Source organism: Prinia subflava, chromosome 1 (assembly GCF_021018805.1).
Source record: "Prinia subflava isolate CZ2003 ecotype Zambia chromosome 1, Cam_Psub_1.2, whole genome shotgun sequence".
NCBI lineage: Eukaryota > Metazoa > Chordata > Aves > Passeriformes > Cisticolidae > Prinia > Prinia subflava.
In genome coordinates, this window is record NC_086247.1 from 113,505,836 (window position 1) to 113,517,961 (window position 12,126).

The window sequence follows — 12,126 nt, forward strand, 5'->3', positions numbered from 1 at the left end:
CTACAATTCCTGAAAGTGCTGATAGCATTTAACAGCTGTATCATTACAACCTGCCTCCCACATCTCTAAGACCTGTTAACAGTCATGTCTGTGGTCCAATCCTTGGACTGACCAAAATCATGTCATGAGTATAGCACCCTGCTTTCATTTAAACCCACCAAATACTTGATCATTTTCCATTTTTTCCACCACAGGCATCATTTTTCCTTTCCTTCTAGATGCACTTGCCTTGACTTCATTTTATTCTGAGTCAAGAGATTGTCCTATATAAATGTTTCAGGTCCTTGAACTGGCTGTGTGTTCATATATGTGATAGGAATTCATTTATTATAAGGCACTTCATTTTTTCCTGAGGCATTTAATAAACTTTCTATTGAATTATTTGTGCTAAATTATTATAGTTAAAAAAACATTCTAGCCATAGTCCATTTAATTGGCGATTCTAAATTTGATGTTGATTTAAGTAAAGCAGAGGAGACCTGGTACTTTAAACATGAGTAAAGACATTGTTAGGTATGGCTTAGATCCAAATTCCTTACTTTTAATAGTAAAGCTTCAAGGGTGCTGCAGTTTTCTCATTCATAGGGTTTTGTTGCTCACAGCCGAGGATGGACAGACACATGACTTCAAATTAAAGGTAATCAAAAGCACAGAGGATTAGAGATGAGCTTCTGCTTCTGACATAATGCTGGTCCCAGTGTTCTGTGTTCTCACAGAGTGCATGTGCCACCTCCTGACACTCCCACTAAGACACCACAGCAGCTTTTGAGTATCATTTCTTGTGCTTCATAGGAACACAGACGTTCCACTAATACATTTCATCCACTTAAGGACACATACGAACATACATAAACTAAGGATAATAACAAATGTCCATAAATATGAAATAATTAGTTTTAAAAACATTTAAATGATGCCTGCAGTCCTTGATGAAATTATCCAAGGGCTGGAGAAAACTGCCTTACAATCAGATACTTAAACTGCGCCATCTATTTGGATTCTTAAAGAAAAAAAATCCACAAAGTGACTGCATAAGTGCATCTGGGAGAAGAACGGAGCAAGACGATCAGAGAGATCCTTAATCTCATTACACCAGGAACAAACAACGAAAAATTAAGACCAGAAACTTGATTTGCAGATGGGTTAGAAATTCTGACCAGAGAACATGGTTAACAGGAACAAACTCTTAGCAACAGTGGTAGGTTTGCTGTTGTTTTCATACCTTCAGTTCCAGAGTGGGTTCTTTCCTAGAACACATTCTTTACATCAAAATAAATTTCTATGTTTAGTCCAGGAACAAAGAAAGGAAATTTAAAGATCTGAATCAACTAGAAAATTATGGTAGACCATCCTTTGGTTTCTTCTGGATCTTAAATTCTATGACTCTGTGAATAATTTTACCCCTTTTAATTATTAGTTCCCTACTATAAAGAAACTAAAAAGTTAATGTTCTTCTTGAATCAATGAATTACAGAAAATAATTGAAGTTTCATAATTGGATTATAACCCCAGGAGAATATGAAAATGCTGAACTGGGAAGCTGAAGCAAGGAAAGCATGTCTGTTTTCTTTTTTTTTTCATGTGATCACCAGGCAGTAATAGCCATAAATGCTTCACTTATTACCTGTATTACACTGAAACAATAACATGCCTGTGATCCTTCAATAACTGCTATTTGAACAGACTGCTGTGCTTCCATGAAGCTTCCATAGACTTGGGTGTCTGTTGGCAGAATTTCTGTTTCCAACTAGGTCCTGTAATTCTACATTGCTACTGCCTTCATTGTTTTATTTCGGGTTTCCCCAGAGCTGTGGCTAGATACCTTCCAAGAGAACTAGAATCCAGAGGACTCCACATTCCCTAAGGCTCATGATGGGCACATAGAAAATACATGCCCAAAACAGAGAAAATCTTTTTAGATCTGTCAGTTTAACATCTTTTAAAAATTAGGCTGAAAACATTCCATCATTCCCGTCTCTGTTTATAACGTGGCAAATAGAAAAACTTCTGACGTAGTTGCAACGACTCTAAGAAATTCCTTCTCTAGTGAACATCCTTAAAAAAATTAAACCCTTTGCAGCCTTTAGCACAAATGTAGTAGCAACACTTGTCACACAAATAATTCTGGGAAGTTACAGAATACTTGGAATGAAGAACATTGCATGCTACATAGCACAGAGCTCTTGTCGATGCTTGTTTGGAATGGTATGAGAAAGTCTAGCGGCTGAACACAATGACATTTTTGTTTCGTGCTGATAATATTCAATAGCTCTGCCACCAAAGTTGGCCTGCCACTTCCCCTTGCATAGAAACTGCAGGCATGCACTAAGATTTTTGCCATTAGCTGGAAGCAGCGCCCAGGTTATTGTTGGATTGGGGAGGGGGGTTGTTAAGCATAGCTCGTATTGTTTTCTTTCAGTAAAACTTTAGGACAATGTAGTTCTCAAACAGAGCAGAACATTATCTGCGTCATACCTTCAAGGAAAAGGTTACAGAAACATTTCTGCCACACAAATGTCAGAACGTGAACAGCATGTCTCCATCTCCTCTCAAAAGCTGGTGACTCCTAAGGAGTATAAACCACATGCCAGTCACAGAACTTCCACTCTCTGCCCATGTAAGACAGCAACTGGTTCTGCTCTCCCACTGCTGCCAACAGCTCTCAAAGGATATGAGATCACAAAGACACACTCAACCTGACACCATGGAATTTAAAAGAACAAACACCAAAAATGCAGACAAATCTAAAACACATGGATAAGCTTCAAAACAGAAGAAATAAAGATAACCAGAACTTGCATTGCCACTAAAAAAAAACCCCAACAAATCACCACTGTGCCTTAAAGGACAACAGTGAAGCAACCTTTATCAAACCAACAGCATTCAGCCAGCTCCCTCACCGGAAAACAGAAACCAAGCACCAGAGTTTTACAAGACACCTTAAGGGGCTGAAAAATTCAGCCTGTCGATAGATCCATGGTTATGAAAGCCCTTCCACAGAGAACATCCACATTACAAAAGTTTATGTCTCACAGACTTATATGGTGGAGAGCCTGTCCATCCTTTGGACAGTTTCTGGCCATGAGCAGTTTCAGACTCAAAGGGATGCATCAGTAGCCTCATGGATGGATGGTGATGCCACGGCTGACTGGCTGCACAAAAAATATGCTGGAGAAGTGGAGAAAGGAAGAGGACAAGCAAAGACTGGAATCATACATCTCAGAACAGGTTAGTAGAAGCTCATTAACTGTGTTGCCCTCCTATCTCAACATCCCACTTGCACAGCAAGCAAAACAAGTGGCTGTTATGGTCATGCCCTTCACACTGCTACAGAAAACTCAATATTTCTGAGTTCTCTTTTTAGTTGTGGGTGGGTTTTTTCTTTTCTTTCTTTTTTATTCCACAAGGACTTTAATTAAAATTCATCAGAAGAAATATTTTCAAGCAGCAGTGTCTGAAAATGCTGCCTCCTCCCATATCTTCCATTAAATCAGGTTCATCCAACTTGAAAGGAGATGAGAAACTCTCACTGACACTGTCACACTCCAGTGAAAAGACAGGCATGTTCAAAACAGGGGAGAGTGCAGGTGCTCATTTATTATTTTACGCAGATTATTTTTCTGCCTTTCTTCCTGACAATGGGAACGTTCACATCCGAGATGGAGCTCTCTGTAGTGCTGTGGGCATTTGCTGCACTAAAGTTTTGTTTCCCCTGATGAAAGAGGAGGTAAGAAAGTTTTCCCTGATGAAAGAGGAGGTTTGTTTTACCCTGAAAGGTAAGAGGAGGACTGGTTCATTGCCTGCTGAGGCAGCTTTAATGTTTGTTTCTAACAATGGAAGACATTTGGGGATTATTTCAACAGGAATGAATGTACAAATAATTTTTCAACTACATCAGGTAAAGAAGAAAAACACCTGTACACATCCATGTCCATATTTACACACTGCAAAAATCTAATATTCACATAGCTGGCTGCAAAAATGCAAAGCAACTGATTTCAGAAACAAAGATGTTGTTCAAAGGGAATACAAGGTCACTGCATTGCATCATTTCAGACCTAGAGAGTAACCCCCACAGTGTTTCCCCTAGCACTGAGAAGCATCATCACTATAAAGATGTCTTCAATGCAAAAATTAACAAATCTGGTTTCTCTGCTTTTATGCCTACTTTATGCATCCTTAGCATTCACCACTTGGCTCCTGATCAAAAGCATTTTGACTTAAAAAATTAACCTTTCTTCCCTATCCTGCCCCTCTCAATAAACTTTTAGGAAAAGTCCATGATATCAAGAACTTGAGAAGAATACAGATTTCTCCACTCTAACCCATCAGTGTGTTTTCCTCTGGTCTGGAGATACAAACTTAACAAATGAGAGGAGTGTACTCATGTAGCTCCTTCGTTGCTTTCTATCAGCACATTAGTCCAGCGAGGTGCTTGGTCCAGCACTACACCCTTCTTGGGACTTTGCTTTCCTCTTTTACTTGGAAAAGCAAAGAAAATCCAGGGGAGAGGAGAGGGGGATTTGTGATTTTTTTTTTCTTTTTTTCCCCCTCAAGTGTGGGCATTTCTTTAGCTCGCATGAAGACTGATCTCTTCAGCAGATTTCATAGCCGTTCTCATATTACCAGGATACACTGAACCAAAATACCCACCAAGATTTTAAGCAGGAACTGTTCCCTGTGATGCCACATGGTTCCTATATGAGCTAATCCCACTGAACGAGTGCTCTCACCTTCATGCCCTCTCAGTCTCTGCTGCATCACAGAGCAGTGGTGTCAGCTGATATTAATTACAGGAGAGAGGAAGGTTGTGGTTTTGTTTGAATTAATATGGCAGACAGAGTGCACATTGCTTGAACATACAGAATGTTACAGAATGCAGTCAATTCCTTTACCACTCCAAAGATTACTTCTTAAAAACTGAGGAGCAAACACAGCCTAAAACTCTGTAAGTCTCAGACAGTTTGGGTTTTGTTTCCACCAGGGTCGGCATGAGAACATCAGTTTACACTGGGTACAAGTTTTGTCTGACTTCATTGTGGAACAGATTTACTGCAGAGATTGCTTTGGTCTTTTTGGTCCTGAGCTCACTATGGCAATTGCATTTTGGTTAACGTTTATTTTATCCATAGTTCACAATAATTATTTGTAATTAACTTTTTTATGCAGTAAGAAATGGGAAAGGAAGGGAATTTTCTTTCCCCACACCTTCATTTCATCAGTTTTCATATAATATATTATAATATAATATTGTCTCGTTATTTAAACAAAATAAAGGGAAAATAAAAATAGTCAGGAATGTATAATTCTTGCTGCCTTAACACATGGCAGAAATGATCATCATGAACTTGCTATAAAGCCTGGTCTAATGGAAATGTGCTTATTGCAGTTGTTAACAAGACAACCTATCCTGAAAGGCACCTTGAACCCCTCTGAAACCTCAATGAACTTGGCCTTTTTCTGTGAGGGCAAAAGGAATGCTCACAGTTCATTTCAAAAATAGTCTAGAATTTAAGTAAATTAATGTGTGACTTTTCAATTGATAACCTTAGTTACATTAGCCTTGGGACTAACCCTTTAGTAGAACCTAAACAGTGACAGCCTGAATATTTATTCAGACATTCCACAAGACAAAATCAAGGACATTCAAAATTAAATGAGAGGCTAAAATCTCACGCTTGATGAATTGTCTAGGAGTCAATCAGGATACCTTCAGACAAAAGAAAAATTAAAAAACCAACAACAACAACAAAAAAAACCACAATAAAACAACCAACCCCATTAATCCAAAACAACCCCAAAACATTGAATAACCTGCTCAAAAGTATCAAATCCAAAGTTATTTAAAGAAAGCATCACTCATGGAAATCATCAGGCAGCAGAGATTTCCCATACCTGGAAAATCTCAGAGAATTCTATCCCATCTTCCTCAAGAGTTAGCCTGAGCAGAATACAGACTTACTCTCTTTAGGTTTAGATATTTTTATTGTTGTTGTTGTTGTTATTTCAATTATTAAATAGGCCCTTAATTTTACCCTGGAACACAAAGAAGTCAATTGACTGAACCAAGATGGACAGAGGTTATCTTTTGAATACAGGTCAGTGTCTTAACTGTGGCATGCAGAATGCTTTGGTTTTAGCCAAATGCTGGAATTTTAAGCCAACTTTTCAAAATTACCTGGGGGGGAGGAAGAGATATAAAATAACACTTTTCCCAAATTTTCTTTCCCTACTGAAAAGCTTATTTTAAGACATTTTGGGCCTAAATCTTCTTTGGTGCAAAAATATAAGGACAAACAGAAATACCAAAATCTTGAGAAGCAGACTGACTTCTTTAAATTAAATATACTTTAAAATCATAAAGCTCAGATATTTAGTCTGTGCGTGAGATTTCTTTCAACTTATCTTCACCAGGATGCAGTCAGGAAGAACAGGATGTGGCTAGTATAATAATAAGGCACTAATTCATCTGTGTATGTTTTTAAGAAGATCTTGGAATTTTTCTGGGTGAAACTTAAGACAATGCATGAAAATTCAAGTGACAGATTATGACTATTTCAGAGATAATAATTTATATTTTGCTTGTACAATGACACACCATACAAATTTTCCTGTCTATAATGTTACATTTTAAGGCTGATTATCTTTCCCTTTTGATGAGAAGCATATTTTGACTGGACAGATATACAGACAATGGTGTATATCACCACACCAGCAAAGAGTGTGTACGTTTGAGAAATAATGTGATATACTTACTATTATCTTTACGGAATATATAAGCATTTAAGTTTTAGACTAATAAGTTCTGATGATCAATATAATCACAGATAGGTATAATGCCTCTTTTTTCGAAAACCTCAGAAAAGGTTAAGAGAGGCCAAGGTCCATTTCTGGAAGTTCCTTTACTCAGCACTTATGAAAATCCAGAAAATGATGCATACAGAAAAGAACAACAGATTCTTGCTTGCTTTAACACTTTCACTCTTTTTTGATGTAACTTTTGAAAGAGTTATACTATGAGTCCGAAAAGTTACAGTGCAAACTAGCAGCTCCCTGCTGCAAAAGCGAATTTGATGAAATTCTGCTGGACACATGTTAAACCAACTACTGACGACCAGAACCACACAAAAAGAAAAATCTTCCGGTAGCAATTTTTCTTTTTTCATTTACTCAGCTACTGTACAGCCTATGATGACTTGTTTTCCTTTAGTTATATGAACAGTTTGACAGATTACTGTGACAAGGTTACTTTCAAAGTGATAAAAGGTTTGATAGTGTCAGAACATTTGTCAGAAATGTCTCACATCACGTGTAATGGACTCTGCACTTCAAGCATCAATGGTACTCCAGTCTGTTGTTTTCTGTTTAGTGTGCAATGCACACCAAAAAAAACACACAGCAGAAAGACAGAAAAGCAGGCAGGATTCATCAAAACAACCCTGTACTTTATCAAACAATTCTGATTAAAGGGTTTCTCCTCCTTAATCCACCTCATAAAATGCAATTAAATGAAAAACTTTACACGAGGCTTGAAGGGTGGCCTCCTTATGGGACTAAACCTGAAAATGGGATGGGATGTGATAATGTGCATAAACATAATTGTTTCCAGCATTTCCTGTACTTCTGAAAGAGAAATGCTGTGGGTTTGGAACATTAGCCTCAGCCTGCCAAATGTGAGACATTAGAAGTGATAGTTGTACTGCTAGCAGCCTTATCCCAGGCTAGAGCAGAGGAAATGGGTTCGGAAGGGCTCATTTTAGGCACTGGCAGCGAGCCTGTGGGAACCAGTGTGCTGGACAAAAGCCAGCTTTGGTGAATACTTCCCTTAAACACAGCTCTCCAAAAATACTCTACTACAAAATAATAATAATAATACGGTTTATGGATTGGAATTAAGGTTTTCACTTCACATCTTGCAGCAAATGATGCTAATATTAGGCTGTGCAGGAAGCCTAGGAGCCAGCACCTGCTGCTCATTTGTAAATACCTGTTCACATGAAGACTTTAATGCTTGGTGAAGCCCCAGGCATGTAAGCTACAAGAGAGCTCTACAGAGGACAACACATCTGAAAAAAATCGTTCTTGTCCATATAGCAGCAGACTGTTTGGTTAGGTTTTAGTGGGGTTTTTGGGGAGAAGGGTTGGGTTTTAGGGTTTTTGGGGAGTAGGGGCAGGTGAAGAGATAAGAGCTTTGGACCTTTATCTATCTCTACTGTGTAACCACCTGTAAAGAAAATATCTTGCAATACATTACTTAAAATCTACACACTGCTGTCATTAGAGAGAGTGTCTGAGATTGCTTAAAAAAATCACTGACAGGGGTGTGAGCAGAAGTCATATTTACGTATTTCTCAGATCACACTGCAGCCTGGAAAGGAGGAGGGGGGTAATGCACCACCATAGCTGCCAGTAAAAATTCTTGTGTTTTCAAATGTTTAAGCTTCCCTACATTGTATTTCTCTTATGCTTAAATAAATTCTTTTAATTTTCTGAAAAAAAGTCAGAAGAACTATCTGGTTTCTCCTCACTGACATTCAGCCAAAGGATAGAAAAATCAGCAAAATCAGTGTCAGCATTTTTTCTGAAAGAGCATCTGTTCACACAGGAACCCCATGACAGCAAGACAAAGCCCTCTAATCTCATATCAAGATTAAGTTTGGTGGAGCACGTTAAAAATTTCGCCACAGAGCTAAAAGGAAGCTCTCAGATCCTTGATGTGCACTTCCCATATGCAGACAAGGGGTAGGGACACACTCTCTGAACTTCATGGTTCAAGTATCACTGCTCACACCACGACAGCAGCACTTAAGCACCAGAGCTGTGAGGCTCCTTTAGGAATAGCTAGTTCAGTCCTGATCAGCTGAAAGCATTTATGTGAACTGGAGAAGGGTCAGACTGCAAGAAGATGTATCGCAAAACAGCTTTTTGAACATCAGCAGACTACAGTCAATTCATACCTACTGAGGATCTGGCCCCTGAACTGGGATTATCTGCCACTGTCACATGTGGAAAGCATCAATGAGTGCAGTTTGTACAAATGTCAGACAAGTACACTCACATTTCAGCTTGCATGAAACACGAAACGTCACCGGCACACTATTCTCCTGTGAACACTGAGTCAGTTCTACCCACAGGAGCTTTAATAGCAGAAAGTCACAGGGATGAGTTTCATGCTCACATAATTTCACTCAAGTCTGGATATCACTTCAGTAGGACTGTTAGCTCCACTCCTGGCCAGTCATGCCCACCTCAAGTGTACTGAGGGAAGTCTTTTAGGATTTTAGATCAAAATCAGAAAAGGCATAATGTCATAAAATTGTAAAAACCCACTAAATGGTTACTCCTGTTGCAAGCTTCAAAACAACAGTCATTTGGATTAAGGTCTGTAGATCAGCCCCAGACTGTTCCTCACTTCACCAAATTTCATTTATTGATACCTATTTGAAAGGCTGATTTTTGATGACAAAATATAGAGATGATGCCATCTTTTGGAATATATGACTTTATGGCAAAAGCACTGCAGTTCTGCATCATAACAAGAGTGGAGTTTTATTTTTCAAATTTCTCCTTGAGATTATTTCAATGCAAAAAATTGTGTTATGCTAAATTCCACCATAGTGATCTCTGGCTGGAATCTCAAACTGGATTATTCCCCTCCCACATGTCATCAATAATAATCAAGATTTTGGAATTCCAATCAGGTTGCCATATCATATTGCCCACTACATTTAGTCAAGAGAAGAAGGGCAGAAGAGTGCAACATTTTAGGAAGTAGTTCTTTTGATGATGCATGAGGAGCAAAGAGCTCTTTTATGCCACCTCTTTGGTTTCAACACAAATAAAACACAATAAAATCAATGTTTATCAGTGCACTCTGCAAATACGAATCTCAAGACAAACAGGGAGGTAGAAGATGCCACTTTCTACAGCATCATTTTTCAGTGGCACTGCAGTTAATTAGATGTTAATTATATGGCTACAAGGCCACCTTCAGTGGGTTTTATACTTCTCAATCTTTGAGCCCAGCAACATGTGACACAGCAGTCATAAAAGGTGATAAATGATGTTGTGTTGTGCACCGGGTTGTGATTCACAGATCATTATAACTATAAAATCCGTCATTAGGGAGGTTTTCCTGCCTTGCAAGTTTTCCTTGTAACATAAGAAATGAACCAGATTACAGCAAACACAAGTCAATGTGAAGGCCCTCACCTGTCTTCCCCTAAACTCATTACCTGAAGATTTTCAGCAGGCATTAATTAGCCATTCAAATTAAAGGAAAACCAGTCAACCTTCAAGTGCAGGAGGCCTCTGATCCCTTCTAGTGGCCACACCAGTGTAAGCAGGAAGGCCAGCTGTGGCACCTTCCTGCAGACAGACACTGAGAATTTCAAGGGCACTTACGGCTGGCACAGCTTGATGAGGTCCTGGTCGGTGGTGCCGGGTGGAAGGCCTCGAATGTACAGGTTGGTTTTACTCAACTGCTCTCCGCTGCTGTTGTTGCTGCTGTTGTTGCTGCTGTTTGTGCTGGGGCTGGGAGGAGCCATGGGGTGGGGAGCTGGTGCATAGGACTGCTGGAAACAGAGCAAAACAAAAAGGCTGTTAGTGGAAGAGGCAAAATAGCGTGGCAGGAGCGTGTGCTTGACCTAGGTAAACCCAGAACTATACCATGCTTGTCCTGCCCTCCCTGACCACTTCCAGGTGCCCGCTCCTACGGCATCTCTACCCACTGCCAGCCAGCAATGCCTTCCAAAATGCAAAACACACCAACCAACATTCTGGGTTCAGCCATAGCTGTGAAATGCATTATTCTACTATACTTTTTAATTTGGAATTAAAGTAGCTAGATCACAAAACAAAGCTTTGAAATGACAGCTACTCAAGGTACTCCTAATGTACTAACATTAAAGAAAGAAATTAAACACAATCTGCTCTAAGAGTACGCTAAAACACAAATAAGAATATTGAGCCAAAGGTACAGAAGCTGATGCCAGAAGCCAAGCTTGTCTTTTTTAAACACGAGGAGCACCCAGTACACACAGAGTCAGGTGGCAGAGGGTTGGCTAGTCTGAGAGGAAAAAAATTCCAAAGCAGCCTGAAAACACTCTGTTGTTACGGATGTCTTTTGCAATAGAGAAACAGGATTTGGAAAAGACGATCAGGCCGAGACCTTCTGCTCTCAAAATCTTACCCACTTCTGAACAACCACAAACCACACACAGCAACTGAGAAATATTGCTTAAGAAGGGAGGCATTCTCACAGGGAAAAACAGTAATCTCCCCTAACTCACTGGTAAATACATGCTGTGAAAAAAGACACCCACACGCTAGAAAAGTTACCTAAACATCTCTGATCTGAGGCAACAACGGGGAATTTCAATTGCTGCAACCATCCCTGGCTCTCTGACCACTGGAGTATTTACTCACAGCACAGGGTGCTTGCCAGGAGAACAAAGGAGCAAAGGAGGAGGCCATCCTGTCACCAGTGTGACCTGTGCAGAAAAGCTGAAATCTAGGGAAGAACTTGGAGGAACTGGAGGATCCTGAGCACCGAGCTCCAGACAGGCAGCCATGGGAACTGGAGTCAGAGCTCCAGGAATGTAACTGCCTGCTGAGAGGGAGAAAATCCCATTTCCACAACCTGATCAGCACATTCAGCTGATCATACCAGCTTCATGTGTAGTGACAACTGCAGGTAAATGTTGGGCCAACGCTAAGCTAACTATGCTATGCTAATGGACTAATAAAAGCAAAACATCTGCAATTTTCATTACAAGCAGCAATGACACTTTAGTGACTTCTAATATGCTTGTTCTGCATTTAGGCCTTGAACAGAGAAAATATTTAAGTCTGTGAGTAATTCTGATCATGCTAATCAACTGCCCCTTTATGTCAGTGGCTCTACTTTAGTGCTTATAATCATGCACACACTAAATCAGTCTTGGTAGATGGATGTTTCTAAATAAGTAGCTCTAAACTCTTTCAAACAACTCCCTTTATTTAGTCCCTTATTTAGAGGAAGGAAAAAAAAATTGGAGAGCATAAGGGGAGCATCAATGACAGGTGATGATCAGATGTTTCAATGAAATGAAACACCACACTTGCACCGATGCCTTTCCTCCTGGC

The 12,126-nt window shown here is 39.6% G+C and overlaps 1 protein-coding gene across 7 annotated transcripts in view; it reads right to left on the reverse strand.

Annotated features, from left to right (window-relative positions):
* RBMS3 (RNA binding motif single stranded interacting protein 3) overlaps positions 1-12,126 on the reverse strand; it is a 706,117-nt gene that overhangs the window by 338,448 nt on the left and 355,543 nt on the right. For all 7 annotated transcript variants that reach the window (XM_063408744.1, XM_063408737.1, XM_063408753.1 and 4 more), the window contains one exon: positions 10,405-10,574. In XM_063408744.1, coding sequence (XP_063264814.1) covers positions 10,405-10,574 — 170 coding nt within the window. The remainder of the gene's footprint in view (positions 1-10,404; positions 10,575-12,126) is intronic.